Source organism: Coptis chinensis, chromosome 3 (genome assembly GCF_015680905.1).
Source record: "Coptis chinensis isolate HL-2020 chromosome 3, ASM1568090v1, whole genome shotgun sequence".
Classification (NCBI taxonomy): Eukaryota; Viridiplantae; Streptophyta; class Magnoliopsida; order Ranunculales; family Ranunculaceae; genus Coptis; species Coptis chinensis.
In genome coordinates this window covers 117,506,210-117,524,710 of record NC_141458.1, presented here as the reverse complement: position 1 = coordinate 117,524,710, position 18,501 = coordinate 117,506,210, and the positions used below count along the sequence as shown (strand labels likewise).

Below are 18,501 nucleotides of genomic sequence, written 5' to 3'. Positions count from 1 at the left end.
AGTGATTACCCCAAAATTAACAATTCTTAATTTGTCCAGTATATTTGATGGGGTTACAAGTTTTAGATTTGATTAATTTTTTGTGTCAATGTTTAAAGTTAGGAGATTATATCTATAAAAAATTAGGATAATCTAAAACTTATAAAAATGTCTTACGATTTTGAGTCCATAGAACTCCACCCAAATACAACACTTTGCTTGCTCGTCCGTTGTCCTACACCAAGCTGCTCAAACTTTCAAGTTGAAAAGAAACAAACCATCCAAGTTAAAACGTTTAATCTTCGTATATACTGTTGCGAGTCTTACTGTAAATTCCCATATTGCCTTTTTTTGTTCCTCCGACAATAAGAATGATCCTGAAATTAGAACACCAAATTAGCAACACCATAAAAAAAACTTGATGGTTTCAGGATTAAATGCATCTATTGAACAATGAGAAAGAGATCAAGATGATAGCTCTTATTATATGCATAGCAAATATGACCACACAGTTCATACTTCATATGCGTCTTCTACAGCTGTATGTAAGCATGTTGGAATTCTGGAGTTATCCATTGAATCTTTCGCTGATAAATTTTTCACTACAGAGTGCCTACTGACAAATTCTTTCAAATGCAAGTCACTGCAGGGCGAGGCGGCATTCCTGTGGGAAGCCTGGCTTAGACTTGGTTCTTGTTGATCATTGTTTACATTCCTCACAACTGACATACCAAAACTTTGGAGTCTACTCCCACTTTGTAACTTTTGACGTGCTTTATGGTCATTCCAGGTATACAAGTGCTGACAAAATCAGTCCTTCCAGCATAAACAAGAGTTTTCAGCAGGCAAACTTTAGTTCCCTTGGGGAGTTAAGATCAACCTTGAGAACTGATAGAAAACTTTTGCCAAGGCAAGACCACTTATAGATACTCGCACTATCTTTGCTCTGTAGACATAGACTTCTCAAATTGTGGAAAGGAGGTTGCAAAATTAATTTATCTAGGGTGAATGCCAAATGCAGTCCGAGCTAGAAGTGAAAACAAGACGTCACTTACAGGTGTAATGGGGAGGGCATACACCCACCTTAGCAAATCAAGAACTACGACATTTCACTAATTTAAGTTCAGAATTTTGTCAATGTGCAAAAATGGAACACAAACGAGTTCCATACAAAGTCAGGAATCTAAGTAAAAAAACAAATGGCAGATAAACAAACATGAATCATTCAGTCATTCAAAACCACTGGTCGGTAGAAGCAGCAAAACTGGGATTTTGATTTAACACTTCCATCAATTCAGGATGATTGAGTACTGCTTGCACCTCAAGATCAAAAGAAACAATTGGTGAGCTAGATGTCATTTGCAGGCATACATGCATATGAAAGGGGAATGTCGAGCGCATACTGCCACATTGCTTGCATCATATCCAAGGTTAGAAAATTCTTACGGAGATAGCATTCTTGTCCCATTCATGTGGTGTCATCCATGGGAGCGGCTCTTGTTTCTCTAAAGGATTTAGGACATGTCCCATAAGCACTACCTTCCCACTTTTCTCGTGCCTAATCATGAACATAAAGGGATGATCTGCCACAAAATCGACCTCATCCACATGCAGCTTGGGCACAGATGTGGATTCCACAGCTGTAGCAGTAGCATCAGGAGCTTCAACCTCATTAGCTCCCTCAATATTTAGTTCTTCAAAGAACACATTCAAATCTGCTATCAGAGTAGAGCGCGGTTTTAATTTTAAGCCACAAAGAATCATAGGAGATGCCACCGCATATCCGATCTTGAATTTTGGTACCATGAACTTCCCCATACTAATTGCATCTGTATTTGGACAAAGACATCTTTCCAAGAACCATGGATCAGAATCCACCCTCTCAATAAGAGACCAGAGCTTGTCTCCGTTGTTGGGAAGAAGAATGTACATAGATAAGGTTTTAAGGCGAAAAGGAATCCTTAGCACTTTCAAATCTTCGAAAGTATTGATGAGTTGTGATGTGGTGCTAGTCACGTAGGGAACTTCAACAGAGTCTCCTTCAAGGAGATAGAATTGCGAGTCCTTGATATCCATTTTCACATTCTGTCCAGTCCAGTGTTCAGTGAGCTGGGCCATCTGCCAAATCAGATATCCCTTCCATGGCATTAGTGCATTCGTAACCTTTTGAATCCATTTGCTGAGGAACCCATCATGGTCTTCCCCTGTTGCCTTCATTATAACCATAAAATATGTTACTGAAATATACAGCTGTAAACAAAAGTGAAAAAAATATAAAGAAACAAATGAAGGAATAGCAAAAGACATATGTTAACTATTGATTTTCGATTATATCCTCTTGATTCTAGCTACTGAAAGCCTGGGGCCTTCCGACGAAACCTCAGGTTTGTATATATAATAACTCCCTGTGCAAGCACACTGAAACATTTACCAAATGTATGTATCGAGGCCATTATTAAGGCAATAGCACAGACTCACAAAGACCCCAAACGCCAAAACTGCTATAACTATGATGACGTTTAGACGTTTAGTCAAATAGACATACTCTTCAGTCTTCACCACAGGCAAACTGATCCTAGGTAGAGTAAGAGCATTCACATTGCAAGCATTGGATTCCCTTGTGCAATGCAATCAAACACATCCTAAATTATGAAAACCCCGACAAACACACAATTATTTAACGGTGTAAGAACTTGTCAGAAAGAGTGAAACTCACAGGTATTAGTTGAACGAACGCGGGTGAGAAAACGAAGTTCTTGTCTTTAGCTTCGCCTAGTGCAAGTTCTTTAAGATACATCACGTTAGCACTCCTTATACCTCTTCTTGACTGCACATTGGCTCCGCAAATACCAGTAACCAAAGTTTGCCTACAATTACACGAATTTGGTCTTATTGAGTGTGAAAATTTAGTTGCACAAACACATTGGTCACTAATCTCTAGTTGCATAACAGTAGAATGTCTGGTGCCAAATTAGTACATGAATGACTTACGGTTCGGTGATGGGTGCAATGGAGTGCTGAAGAAGAGCACGTGAGGCAACATTTGCGGACCGTAAAAGCTGTCGCGTGCCCATGACCTATGAGAGCGTCTTTGCCTTGTGTAATGTGTAGTGGAGAAGTGAGAAACTATTATTGAAAATGGAAAGGATGATCAATGTTTGTGCTTAGGGCAAACATCCCTCGGCCCTCCGCCCGACCGAACCGATCGGATAATACTAAATATTCAAAAAAAAAGCCCATAAAATATATCCGAATCCGAACCTGAATACATAAGCGGATATTAAAATCAACCCGAATCTAATGTATTTGGTAATCGAGTCGGGTCGGAATCGGGCCTACCCGACCCGATTCCCTGCCCTATTTGTAGTAAGACTGATTTGGGCCCGTATAATTGATTCTTAGTTGAAAATTGATTACATATCAAAATTTTTTTTTGATTGTAAAACATGGCAAATACATATTATATACCTATGCCCTTTTAGAAATTGGAGAAAGGAGGAGAGGGAACCATATTTTCATTTCATTTTAATTATATAGGGGCGCTCATTTTCCTGATCTTATGAGAACAAATGATGTCTAAACCAACCAAATAAGATTTATAACAAATTTATATTGTCTTAGGTCACTCTATAGGTGGTTCAGTTCTTCATGATTGATAGAATCGGGTTCCCACTTAGTCATGATTTGGGTCATAAAGTCATAAACCACTAATCAAGAAAATTATGTATTTGTTTCTCATTTTATATGGTTGGATCCCAAACATTAAACACACCACATATTTTGTTTTTTGTTGATTTTTTATGTGTGTTTGTATTTAGTATGGGATAAAATCAAGATTTCAATATTGAATGAAGATTGATAGTTTTTCTCCAAAGATTTGATAAATTCAAAAAAAATCTATTAAATTTCGACCCTTATTATATTCGAATTTCAAATTCCCTTCTCTAATAATTTTTCAATATTTCGACTCTATATTCGGAATTCCGATTTTTTTAGCCCGTTTTGGCCTCAAAACGAAATTCCAGGCGGAATTCCAGAGTTTCGTTCGGAATCACGAACTATGCTTTGTACGCACCTCGGTCTTAAGCGCTAAGGACCGAAGAATTTATCCATAATCAATCCACTGATTTGGGCTCCAAAAGTTTCTAAACATTAACTGAAAATTCATTACATATAGTTTCCATGACCTTGATTGTATCTTTGTTTTATATTAATCATCAAAAATTGTTGTTGAATTTCAATACCCAACTGCCCACTATTGATAGACTCGCACTATAATTAACGCTGGATGAAATGGTTGGCCACTAATGGAGTTTCAAGTTAGTGTTAGCAGTACACAACCTATAAAAAAAAACTTATAAAATGGCGGTTTATTTGGATGAATGTTAGATCATTATTTTACGTTGAGGTTTTTATGTCATTTGAATATCAAAAAGTTGAACAACAACGTTAGTAGGATGTAAATTGGTCTATGAGCAGTTTGACTTCCCGTTTAAAGGTAGGATTATGCGTCATTGTCATTGGATTTTTGTGTACTCTATTCAACAAGTCTTTCTTTGGAAACATCTTGACTTGCTGAATTGAACTCTATGTCTTAGTTCTCAATTATGACTAATCATGGTATGTGAACAGAAAGAAAGGAAGAAAAAGTGGGATGACAAAAACCAGGTTATTAGCATTAACTGGTTTTAGTTGTCTCTGTCGTACGTATGTTTCACTTTTTTCATTTTCATTTTCAATCTCATGATTAGATCTGACTTGGTACTTCCTACGGATGATGTTTCTCCACTTTCATTGTTATTAGAAAAATCATATAGGTTAGAAGAGTTGACAATTGATGCCGAGGTTTGTCTAGATAGAAAAGATAGCCTAGGCACATCATATAGAGAAACACACTGGAGAAGTAGAGTTTCAGAAAGGCGTCAACTGCTTCCAGTTTAGATGCAATTTTGTGAAGGAAAAAGCGAAGAAGGATATAAATGTTAATAGTTATAGGTATTATGTGACAAATGATACACTACAACAAGATGGAGATGGTTATTAAGAACAAGTCTATCCTTTGACTTCATTAACATTATGTTTATTTTGACAGAAGTATATTTATAGGCGAATATGTATGTATATGTATTTGCAAGTATTGCCACTTCTTAAAAGTTTAAAACTTAAAAAGTTATCTCAATTCTTAGGTAACTATTTATTTTCAACAGAATCAATTCTGATTTGTGATAACTTGCCTGTTCAGAAACATAAAAAAGTGGAGGATATCGGTTTGAAAGGGATCCGTGCAGACCTTCAAAGCAGGGTTGATTATCTTCGAAAGCAAGCTGTTGTAAGTGGATTAAGCTTAATCTTTTTTCAAATTGACCTTGAATTTGTGGTGGTTTTGAGGTAATGAACTTGTTTCAATGTTTCAGAATTACGATGATAGAGGACCTGTTATAGATGCTGTTGTATGGAACGATGGTGATGTGTGGAGGGTTGCTCTTGACACACAGCCTTGAGGATGACTCTGAGTGTGGGAAACTGGCTGACTTCATTCCGCTAACCAACTATAGGTCTGAACGATAAGTATTATGTTATTTTTAAAGAGATGCACATAGCTCAAGGAAAGCATTATATTGTATGTTAATAAATAGTGTATATTCCCTTAATTGAGTGTGAATGTCTGATAGTAAACTTCTTATAAAGAAAGTAAGGGATAAGTTTGATTTTATGCTTACTTGTTTCCTATAATCATGCAGGATTGAACAGAAATATGGAATATTTAGCAAATTAGATGCTTGCTCCTTTGTTACAAACATATTTGACAAGGGAAACATTTTAAGCATTGTAACAGATTCCTCCCCTCATGGCACTCATGTTGCTGGTATCGCTACTGCTTTCCATCCAAAGGTATGGGAGAGTATCGTTTTGACCAAAAGCTATTTCCTTTGGTGCCCATATGGTTGCCTCATCATTTTGTTTTTGTTTTCTGTTGTTCGAAAGGAACCCTTGCTAAATGGAATCGCACCAGGAGCACAGGTTATATCTTGTAAAATTGGATATTCATGCTTAGGTTCAATGGAAACTGGAACTGGTTTAACTAGAGCATTGATCGCTGTAGTGGAGGTAGATCTTCTGGTCATCTAATAATCTATGTTCTAAATTTTAAGGATTTTTGAACCATATCTTCATTAATATATTTTATCCACATCTATGTTTCCTGGTATTTCTTTTAAAATATCATCTTGCCCTTAAACCTAGATAAAATCCTTTCTTACGGTAATGCACTGGGTCCAAGCACTGTAACTTGTTTTCCATGCTGGAGTGTTTTTTTTTTGGTTGTTGTTTCTAAATTAGTCTTTTTCTCTCAAAGTTCTCAGTCCTTACATGATTCTTGATATGTTTCAAAGCCTTTGTGCTCTATAATGAGCTCAGAGAATGTTTTCCACGAGCATGTAATGGAATAAGTCAATACGAAAGAATCAGCTCAGAGAAAGATTTTTTCCTCATGTAATGTCCATTATATCTTGTCTGCAGCACAAGTGTGATCTCATAAACATGAGCTACGGAGAGCCTGCAATGCTACCAGATTATGGTCGATTTGTCGACCTCGTGAACGAAGTAATAGTTTACACCTGTTTCTTGACTTTTAAAAAATTATTTATGGTATAGCTATCTCAGTGATACCATTGGTGATATTAATTAGGTGGTTGACAAATACCGAGTGATATTTATCAGTAGTGCTGGTAATAGCGGGCCAGCCTTGACCACTGTTGGTGCACCTGGTGGGACCACATCAAGCATAGTAGGGATTGGTGCTTATGTCTCTCCTGCCATGGCTGCTGGAGCTCATTGTGTTGTTGAACCTCCTTCGGAAGGATTGGAATACACTTGGTACATCTTTTTATTTATGAATTCATGAACTTTTTGTGTAAGAATTGATTCATGTGGATGGAGAAAACCATTCTTGGCTTATTTGGGGTTTTTGTTTAGGCATTTACTTGAAATACTGGATACAGGTCTAGTAGAGGTCCAACAGCTGATGGGGATCTTGGCGTTTCTATCAGTGCTCCTGGTGGAGCGGTTGCTCCTGTACCTACATGGACTCTTCAGCGGCATATGCTTATGAATGGAACTTCAATGTCATCTCCATCTGCTTGTGGAGGCGTTGCTTTGTTGATTAGCGCAATGAAGGTTCTCATGAAACACTCTATGTTTCCTTATGTTTTTATATGCTTGCCTGTCAGCCTGTGTAGATGGAAGAGACTTCTAGCAAATGCCTTATTTCTATGCAGGCTGAAGGTATACCTGTGAGTCCATACAATGTTAGAACGGCTCTTGAAAATACAACAGTTCCAATAGGTGCTCTTCCAGAAGATAAATTATCAAATGGACATGGGCTTATGCAAGTTGACAAGTAAATTTTATTTTATCTTATATGTATGTGTATTCGGTCCTTCATGCAAATTGAGTCCTTAATTGATTAATGACTAGCTACAATGATTGTATGGCAGGGCATACGAGTATATTCAGCAGTGTAGAAATTCGCCATGTGTTTGGTACAAAATAACAATTAATCAAGCTGGCAAAGCTAGTAAGTTGTTTTTTTTTGCTTTTTATGGCATCTAGCTCTATAACTTCTGCTATTAGAAGCTCCCACCTTTAATATGAAAACATACAATTTATTTGTTGATTAGTAGCCCATATTTCTAGTAGTCTTCTTAGGATGAAAATGCCTTTTGTTTGTCTCTAGTGTTCAATCAATCAATGCTAGCAGGCCTTTCAATATAATGACATTAATTGTTTTAGTAAGCTTCCTAGGGACAGTTAAACCCTCACTAAAGGTCTAGAGATTTTTGTTCAAATAACAAGTCCCTTTTAATTTGTGCTCTTGTTCTTTTGTTTTATTAATTTTTTTTCCACCCACATTACAATTCCACTTACCCATGTAAAGTTATTGTGCCACTAGTTATACCAATGCCATTACACATAATCACAGAGAAAAACGCCAAAGCTCCTACCACAATCTCCCTTAAGCTGGAGCATACAAATCACATCTGCCCAGCTTGGAGCACAACTAAGAAAGAACCACGAGCCAAAGGCTTCTTGAAAATTTCAAGAAACTGATCCTCAAGTTAAAATGTTTATTCTCATCTTCAAGACATGAATAAGGCTCCTTAGTATCTTTCCTGTTTTGAACTGTTGCTGTGTGTTTCCTGATACTGTTTTATTTTCTGTAAGTTGAGATTGTCAGTTCATGAGAATCACGCCTTATTTATTGCAGATCCTACATCACGAGGCATCTATCTGAGGGATCATTGCGCTTGCCACCAAACAACTGAGGTTGGTTACATAGTCCCTCAGTATTAATTTATTTTCACAAATGTAGTCCCACATGGGATGTGTGAAGCCTTGCAGTATAGACCTATAGTAAAATGTTCCTGGGCCTCTCCACTTATCACCAATTGGTTTTGAGTTGGATGCCCCAATGTTTAAGAACAAACAACCTAGGTAAACTGACTTCTTAGATCCGGTAGAATTTGATTTCTCCTTTTATTGATTTTCTTTTTTTAACATTATGATGAAATTCATGATATGTGATATTAATTAGGAGCAATTCAAGTTTTGGATCGCTATGAATTTTGGTCCATTTGAAGATTTTAGCGGTAATATTGCCACATGTGCATAGTAGGCTGAACGTGTTCCTTAATTGATAATGACATGGACTCAGGGGCCATCTGTTTGATAGACCTTCACAAAAGTTTGATGGCTAATAATCATTTATCAGGATGATATCTAATGGGATAAATAAAATAAACACCCAGTATTCTAATGAGAATATCCTCATGATTTTTTATTTTTTATTTTTTTTCTAAAGGTGGTATAAAAATTTATTGCAATTTTTCTCTTACCAAAGAACTTGATATTAAGATTTTCAATTTTTTTAGAGGTATCCTTACAAAGTACCAATCTTATCCTAATCCGATTTTTGGAGTGGAAGTCGTGGGATTTTGAATATAGATTATAGAAAGTCAGTTTTTTGTAAAATTTACATGACCAGATGGACATGAGCGAAGATCATGAAATACTTGCAATCTTTATGTGGTAAGCATTAATATTGATGCATTTGTAAATGTCCTTTTGAAATTCCCAACAATATCATGTGCATAAGCACCGTTCTGAGGATTGAAGATGGTGACATTGCGATTAAGGGATGGTTAAGGAGAGAAATCTGTGTCATTTGACAAATATGCACAACTACTGTAAAGTGTAAAGTGCATGATGTTTATACCATATGTGATACCTCAAGGGTATGTTTAGGAGGTGTGTCTTAATGTGTGAAGGTTGCTCCAGTAGTTTAATCCCAACATTATGTTTATGCTTGAATATACCTTAGGAATATTACTGAGTGGCACCTATCCCAAAGAGGTCAATGTTATGCCTAGAGATTAGTCCATAATTGTTTCGAACAGCCCATGAAGCAACAAATGTTGACTACAAATTTAAAATCTAATTTATACATAAAACTATCAAAGGATGTCATTTTTTAACGCAATTGAAATATTTTGTTTTTTATGTTGGTAAAACAAATACATACAAACACCCATGCACACGCCCGAGCCAGCACGCACAATCGCACATACAGTTATGTAATTTTCATGGATATTGTATTGTCTGCCATTTGTAAGCAGACACTGTCCTTTTGTTCTCTCTGTTGAAGAATGAATGATGATGGACTTTGCTCACAATTGTTAACATGGTACTCTTGCATAACTTTGTAAAAAGTTGGAGCTACTGTTCTGGCATTCTTAACATATTTTTCTTTAGCAATTATCATCTCAACAGTGGATGTTAATGATCCCTTTCTTGATTCTCTTGAGAAGCTAACTGTTCCCTCTTGGCAGTGGACTGTGCAAGTTGAACCGAAATTCCATGACAATGCAAACAATATGGAACAACTAGTTCCCTTTGAGGAATGCATACAGTTACATTGCACCGAAAATGCTGTTGTTAGGGCTCCTGATTCTTTGTTTCTCACACATAATGGACGTACTTTCAAGTTAGTTCGCAACTTTGAATTTCTTTGATCCCAACTAGTCTGTAATCTGTATATTCAAGCATAAACGTAATGTTGTTCATTTTCAGCTGATTCTTAATTTTGTTTCTTTCTGTTGCAGCATCATTGTGGATCCAACCAGTCTTAGGGATGATCTGCATTACTATGACGTCTATGGAATAGATTGCAGGGCACCATGGCGTGGCCCACTTTTTAGGGTGCCAATTACCATAACAAAACCTATACTTTTGAAGGACTGCTCTCCTCTAATTACATTTTCAGGGATGTCATTTTTACCAGGTGATTCTCAGAATCTCAGTGCCATTCCTGTCAAATATTCTAGTTAGGCCTCCATGTACTCTTTGGTAAGAGAATTACTAGTTCATGATTCTTGTCTAATTTAGATGTTGTTCTTCTGTTTGTTGGTGTAGTAGTTTAGAAGTGAATGGTGTTGGCTGTAACAATAGAACTTCCATATTACTTCTACAATGTTGAGAACTTTATTATCATGAAAACCAATAATATTACTCATCACTTTCCTTTTCTGTGCAAGATCTCAGCATGGTAAGTATAGATCTGAGTTGTAGTGGAGAGTGGAAGATAATTGGTTGGAAGTAAATATAATTTGCTCTTAAATGGGCAGTTTGACCTAAGAAAAGTACCTTCTCCAACCTCTCTATTTATTAAATGCCCACATCTCAAAGCTATTTTCACAATTATGGTAGGATAGTAATTTGTTTGATTGGGTGGCTGGGAACCCGCTTTGTAGAAGTCTCAAGCTCCAAGGTTTTGTATTTGTTGTAAATTGATTATGATGCAACTGATTTATACACGCAAGAAGTAAAATAATTTTCTTCCTAAAGACATTTTGAGGTTTCCTTTTCTATATAGAATTTATTGATTGTAATTTTGGACCAGGTCACATTGAAAGGAGATTTGTTCAGGTGCCGCTTGGTGCTAATTGGGTTGAGGCAACCATGCGGACATCAGGGTTTGATACTGCTAGAAGATTCTTTGTAGACACTGTTCAGGTACAGAATGCCCTCAAATCATAGTTTTTTTTTTCATATTTGGAGGTTCCTTAACATGATTGCCTTCCAGATTTGTCCTTTGAAGAGGCCTATTAAGTGGGAGAGTGTTGTAACATTCTCATCTCCTTCAGCTAGCAGCTTTGCTTTCCCAGTTGAAGGTGGTCGTACGATCGAATTGGCTTTAGCTCAGTTTTGGTCAAGTGGTATAGGTAGCCGTGAAACAACTAATGTGGATTTTCAGGTATTTGTTTGCTGTGGGTTCTCTCATTTTCCTTCTTTTTAGGTTAATCATTGAAACGGTTTATCATTTTATTCTTGCAGTAGGAAACTTTTATCTGCTTCTGTTGCCTCTAATTATCCTTGGAAAGTACAAATTATATGTGCTAGTGGTTATTGTTATGGAATTGAATCAGATGGTTGTTGTTTGACCTAAAATTAATGTTGTTTGGAATGCTTTGCGAGCATTTAACCCTCTTTCTGGATAACATTATTGTTGAAACTTGTCTTGTAGTGTACAATTGATTGTGTATGGCGTTAATATTCCTTCATTAACTTTCATTGGAGATCTTAGACTGAAAGAACAAGGACTTTTGGATTTCCTTAATACGAGAGATATAATAGATTTGTCCTGGGCACCTGTAATTTTGGTTTTTGTATGACTTTCTTAGATTGTTTTTCATGGGATAAACATCAATAAAGAAACAGTAGTGCTTGATGGAAGCGACGCCCCTGTGAGGATTGAAGCCAAAGCTCTATTATCATCTGAAAAACTCGTTCCTTCTGCTACTCTTAACAAGGTATACTTGGTCTTCATAGCAACAGATGTCTCTGGTCTTGCACTCACATCAGGTTTATTGGACCCAACTGATATGGATCATTTGTTGCTTACTTTTGCCACCTCTGGCTTCTTTGCTTTGCAGGTAAGGGTTCCATATCTGCCTAGTGAGAGTAAACTAAGCGCTCTTCCAGCAGATCGTGACAAATTACCCTCTGGAAAACAAATTCTAGCTCTAACATTAACGTGGGTTCCTACATCGTGATACATGTGTTTGATTTATCTTCCTTTTCATTCCTGATCAGTGATTCATATTTGATTTCATACATCAGTTTATTGCCCATTAGCCATATCATAATGTACTTCTATTATTGGTTACCTGCAGTTACAAGTTCAAATTGGAAGATGGAGCTAAAATAAAGCCTCGTTTCCCATTATTGAACAATCGCATATACGACACAAAATTTGAGTCCCAGTTTTATATGATCACTGATTCGAATAAGGTACGTGATAAGTACTGTATTCTAGTTTGTCTTGAGGGATATTCAAAGTACGCATGAATTCAATAACTCAAACTTCTCATATATGTCTGACTATATCGCAACTGCAAATACAATGCAAATTCTACTCTCAGTTTGATCCGTACATCTTATTTTCTTTAATTTTTACCCAAATTTGTTTTGAAAATAAACATTGGTGAGTTACTTTCAGCAATATGTGTGCTCCAAAAGCACTCTGTAGTGGGAGCTTTCTTTTTGGCCTCGAGCATATTGTCCCCTTGTTACGCAGCCACATGATTAATATCAATGAATGGAATACCAATATCTGATTTGGTTTGTTAATATATATTTGCATGTAGTGAGTTGTTTTTTGAAATAGTTCCATATGAAAGATACAAACCCCTACTGTAATTATACAACTATATAGAACTCTCATAGTCTTGAATGACTGATGGAGTTTATCCACTTGTCATTGCAAATCTGATTCCGTCCTCAATTTCAAATACAGCGCGTACATGCCATGGGGGATGTCTATCCAAATGCAGCAAAGCTTCCCAAGGGTGAATACAACTTACAACTGTATCTACAGTATGCCTAAATTAGCAAAGAAGTACAATCATTCAGTGCTTGACTCTGTATACATGTATGTCTGATCTTGTCTGTTGGGGGAGTATGTTTGTGTTGTCAAAATGCGAGTGCAAGTCATGTTTTCCATCACTAGATACTGCAATTTTCAATAAGTTCATCAGCATCTGTTGTTTTGTGAACTCTGATATATTGCTATTTTTTGTAGATTTGCAGTTTGATACAGTATTAAAGGCAAATGATAAGGAGAGATCATTCCCTCTAAATTTAGTGCGCACTTCATATCGGCCGTTGGATGACATGATCATACAGTTTGGTGTGGTTTGTCAGTTGTGGGCCATGCAACAACCTCGATCTCGAAGAAATTTCTCCATCCAACGGCTATTTGCCTTGATCTCTCCAAAATTTAGAGAGAATGATCTCTCCTTATCGGATCTCAGTATTAAACTAGTCTATGTGCTTCCAGTCTGATCGGAAGTGACAGGTGATAATAAGGAAACCATCTATTATCAAGACTGAACATTAAATCTGTCTCCTAAAATATGGTTTTGTTTGAATTGCTTTCAATTTCCAATTTAAATTTAAGGAACTGCTACAACAGAGAATACCAGGTTTGACTTTTCTGTCAGTGAACATGTATGTGCATAACAAGATATGATAGTATTAATATTGATTTTTATTAATCAAAAAGAGAAAAAAACATGTAATCAAGTGTAAACTTATTTGTCGCAATTTCATTTTGTTAATTTTAAAAATTATGTTTACTGTGTTCTAGGCATGATAAACCTGTATTTAATTAAGTTTCTTAGAAGACCAAGTTAATGTGTCCAGCAGAACTGTGGCTTACTTGTCATTTATGGTGGAAGAAACAAATATATCTCATTTTGAGTTTCGAGGTAGATGTCCCACTACATCAGACACTACATTTGCCACAGTTACATATTAGGAATTCTGAGATGAAAAAGAAAATGTTTATAGAAAAAATGGACATTATGTGGAATCCTATCACGTGTCAAAATTCAACGTATTAACTGTGAGAGACGGCTTTAAACAATCCTTGAACTAGCTTCCTGAAATGGCAATGATGAAGAGTTTCTGAGGATCTATGGCACGAGATGCCTTTATAGGTTCTCTAAAGCGTAGTTGTGAACCTAAAAAAATTCATCAAAGGTTGTATTAGTCTATTAGTCAAATTGCATTTCGGGGACTATAGAATAGGCATATTGTTATTAAACCAGCACTAATGTCATCCGTTTAGAAAGAAAGTCAGTTAGAACGGGCATCCTGTGTTTTCATCAATTTCATATGTATTCCCTAAATTATGATCTAGACTGTGAGTATAAGATTCCTAATTCAACAACAGAAATTTCCACTTTAATGTAATTGTTCAGTGAAGTGCTACTGCACATGATGTATATTCAGAGTGATTTTTTGCTCCCAGCGGGATTTGCTCCATGCGAAACAGAACCAGCCACGTGTCCACTAAAAAGAGATTGACAGTTATCAAATTCCTTCTTAGAACAAACTTACTGATTTGCCCCCACTAAAAATAGAGATAAATAAAAAGAAAAAAAATTAAAAAAATCTCATTGTAAAATATATGGGTGATCTTGGACATACCCATAAAAACACTCTCATACCCCAACTTTGAAATAAATAAATAAGATTGTTTAAGACACATTTAGGTTCCTAAATTACCCTTTCTTTTATTAAGTATATCAAAGACAAAACAAAACAAGTGTTTATCCTTCCAGCAAACACAAACTTTTCTTCGCACTTATTATTTTCCTTTTTTTTCTGTCATTACCCCATTTTTTTTCTCCTTTACGAAAGGAATTAGAAAGAGATAAAATTGTAGAATTTAGTCATCCTCCTCCTCTCACTCATCAGCCATTAATGTATTTTTTCCTCATTGCAGTTCCTTGCTGTCTTTCTCATTTTCCGTTTGAGAAATTTTCAATTTGATATATTTCTACTAAACTATTTTAACCCTTCTACAATGATGAAGAAGAAGTAATTGCAATAAGAAAAAAAAATCAAATTTGAAACAACTTCTAGAAGAGGAAAAAAACAATTTGTTTTTTGGGCATTCTTTTACCTTTATTAAAAGTTCTCTTATTGTGTAGTGTGCTGTAGTAACACAAAGATTCTTCAAGGTCCAGAGTATTATTTTCAATTATTTTTATTTGTTGTTTCCTTTTGGAATGAGTCTCTCGGTCTTTTTGTTTTTTCTCTTTCTTTACCCCTATTGAAAATATCTCAAATTAATTTGGAAGATATTATTGGATTGAAACGGTTATTGGGGTATGGCAAAAACTGAGTTAGTTATGGGGTACGGGAGTATTTTTATGGGTATGTCCAAGATCACCCAAATATATAGGAGTTCTTCTCATCATTAGCTAAAGATTTTTTTTATTTTTTTTAGTTTGAAAGAAGTGTCACTAGTTCAGCACTTCAAGTTTTTTATTCATTTTTTTTTTATCATCTCTTTTTCTATTACAATTTACGTTCTTATAAAATTCTAAAGGAATCACTGGCGTTATTGTCTTTCTTTGAAACATCACCAATTACATATCTTCTTCATTTTCTTTTTTCCTTTCTAATTTCTAATTCCTTTTGAGTTTTTCTTTGTAGGTTGATGAAGACAAGGAAAAAACTTCTTCTTCTACATGCAGCAAGAGTGTGTGTGAGTATTCAAATTTTAACAATATACAGAAGTGCATATTTTGCTATACACACTTTTCATCTAAGAAGGTGGCTATGTACCTCTATCGGAAATGAACCTCTGTTAAAACACTCGACGTTGGTAAAACACTTTGAGGTACTGCTAAGTATCTAATGAGAAATGCTACCAACGTGAGAAGGTTTCTGTGGGAAAGAGTCAGGTTTGCTACAAAACTCAGTTAGCTTCATATTTGTTTGCGGTTTGGAAAATGATGATCTAAAACAATTCCAAATACGAGAAGGATAATCTAGAAAGCGGCTAAACACCTCTATTGCAGACGAGTAGGTGAGTCGCCATGAGAAAATTTTGTTTTATAAATACAATTAAGACGGCTAACTTCGATCTAAAATCTTAAGACTTGTTCGGACATTTTGTTTGATACCTTACAATCGAAGAAAAGAAAACGTGTTCTATCAAACAAGATTGAATTTTATTAAGACTAAAATTAACGATTGATCAGATATTTAAACTCGCTTAAAGTTGTGAAACCAAACCTTCTTTTCACCTTTCTGAATATTTCACTTACTTCCTTAGATATATATTATAGTTATATTCTCTTGGCTCTATTTTTCAAAGCTACATAGAGTCTCTAATTTGTTGTAAACTCTAATACTAATTACAAAAAAAAAAAAAAAAAATCCAAATCCTTAGATATCTTTAGATATATATTATAGCTGTACCCACCCAGAGCTATAATATATTCCAAATTGTTGTCTGTTACTCGCTTAAAGTAACAAACAACAATTATTCACTGTTTTCTCAGAGAATCTCAGTATATTTCAATTCATGGCCCCGAAGCAAGCTGAAAATGACGGGATCCTGGTTCCTTTTCACCACATAATGATACTTCACGGCCGCGCCCACTACTCAAATATTCAACACTAAACTCATCAAAGAATATAATTTCTTTCACTTCTCCATGTACAATCTCGAGTGCAATTCCAAAACTTTCACATAATTTTTTAATATTTGGGCCCTCTTTCACAAAAATAAACCAACCATATTTAAGAAAAAAAATAAACACACGATTTCAATTAATCCATCAATGCCTAAGAATCCAACTCCTTATATTAAACTCTTTGGCAATATTTACTCCACTCGTTACAAACAATTAAAAAAAACAAAAAACACTAAATCAACTCACAATTAAAAAACCCAAACTTTTATCTATATCTAAAAAAACAAATAAAACTCTTATGTCAAAATAACAAAATCACTCACAATCTCAACTCTTTATTAAACTCTTTGACAATACTTACCCCAATAAAAAAAAAAACAAATAACACTAAACCAACTCACAGTTAAAAAACAAAAACTGTTATCTATATCTAAAAAAAACAAATAAAACTCATCTACCAAATAACAAAATCACTCACAGAACCCAACTCTTTATTAAACTCTTTGGCAATACTTACCCCACTCCCACTCGTTACAAACAATAAAAAAAATACAAAAAACACTTAACCAACTCACAATTAAAAAAATCTAAACTTTTATCTATATCTAAAAAAACAAATAAAACTCCTCTGTCAAATAACAAAATTATTCACAATCCCCGAGAACTCAACTCCTTATTAAACTCTTTGACAATACTTACCCCACTCGTTACAAACAATTAAAAAAAACAAAAAACATTAAACCAACTCACAATTTAAAAACCCAAATTTTTATATATATCTAAAAAAACAAATAAAACTCTTCTGTCAAATAACAAAATCACTTCACTCGCTCTCTCTTAGATTATATTGAATAACACAAGTTTAAAAAAAAAAATTAATAACATTAACACATATAGTGCCACATTCTACTGTCTTGCTTTAGGCCACCAAAACATCAGGGTCAGCACTGTTTTCACGTTCAATGACCTTCTTATTATGGCTCTCATCTTCATGTTCAATGAGCTTTTTATGGCTCACGTCTTTAGTTCTAATCACCATCACACACACACAACAAGTTATTTCAATTCAAATCGATAAACAAACAACAACAACAACAATAACAACTAATAAGGTTAACAGATAATAAAGAAGAAGAAGAATCGAGCTGATTACTTTATGTTGCTCATCGTTTTTTCGAACAAGTACTGAAAAAAGAGAAAATTTGTTTTTAGGGTTTTGAGGAGAAGAGATTTGAAATTTGAAAGTTTGTTAGAATGAAATGAAGAGAGTGTGAGGAAAGGTGGGATAGTGAAGGAGTTTATATAGAGGTTGGTGAAGTGGGAAATGAGGACATGCATTTTTTTTTTTCTTGTTGCTGTTGGGTGGGACCCACCGCCACGTGTCTGATTGAAGGGCCGGGTTACACTTCTATCGGGTCGTGGGTTTGATCTTGATGTTTGTTTTCAAGTAGGTTGGACTGTTGGACTGTTGGACCACATTACATAACGCCAGGAAATATTTTACCGTGATTTCTTAGAAGCTTTCAGTGATATATATCTACATTTTCAACAAAGGTTCTATTACAAATTTTCAATTCAAAGACTCCCTATATGTATCAGTGAATCTACTACTTCACAACTTGTATAGTTCTTTACCAAAAAATAAAACGTGTATAGTTGCATCTGCCTATGTCTCTTTCCCCCTCTTCATGGAAAGAATTCTACTATTTTTTCAGCTTTTAAATTTTCTAAATTTTATGATGTCAAAAATTTTAGTATCGAATTTCAGTATATTATATCAAGAGTGTCAAATGGCCAGTACTGAAAACACTTTCCCTTCCATTGGATTCAACTGCCTGATGAGAACTACGTCGACCATTAAAACCCTGTAATGGTTGCAAGTCACCTTCTCAAGGACACACATTAATGAGTAATGACATTATAGAGCAATGACATATTCTGGTGTTTTAAGAGATAAACTTACTCTAAC

The 18,501-nt window shown here is 35.3% G+C and overlaps 2 protein-coding genes across 2 annotated transcripts; one reads left to right on the top strand and one right to left on the bottom strand.

Annotated features, from left to right (window-relative positions):
- Window positions 1-1,071: 1,071 nt before the first annotated feature.
- Window positions 1,072-3,127, bottom strand: LOC147513507 (serpin-ZX-like). Its single transcript, XM_086596570.1, has 3 exons — window positions 2,971-3,127; window positions 2,696-2,846; window positions 1,072-2,190 (listed from the first exon to the last, which is right to left on the bottom strand). Exons 1-3 carry the CDS (start codon window positions 3,051-3,053, stop codon window positions 1,411-1,413), a joined length of 1,014 nt encoding a protein of 337 aa, XP_086452696.1. The 5' UTR covers window positions 3,054-3,127; the 3' UTR covers window positions 1,072-1,410.
- A 1,281-nt stretch (window positions 3,128-4,408) lies between these two features.
- On the top strand, window positions 4,409-13,091 carry LOC147513506 (tripeptidyl-peptidase 2-like). Its single transcript, XM_086596569.1, is given in 21 exon segments — window positions 4,409-4,477; window positions 4,612-4,647; window positions 5,222-5,308; window positions 5,394-5,473; window positions 5,475-5,534; window positions 5,721-5,871; window positions 5,965-6,087; window positions 6,499-6,582; window positions 6,668-6,855; window positions 6,981-7,155; window positions 7,257-7,378; window positions 7,476-7,555; window positions 8,246-8,304; window positions 9,867-10,021; window positions 10,140-10,318; window positions 10,937-11,049; window positions 11,120-11,290; window positions 11,718-11,846; window positions 11,970-12,070; window positions 12,210-12,327; window positions 12,833-13,091. Coding segments are annotated over 21 exon segments (2,328 nt in total). The 5' UTR covers window positions 4,409-4,450; the 3' UTR covers window positions 12,923-13,091.
- The last annotated feature ends 5,410 nt before the right edge of the window (window positions 13,092-18,501 follow it).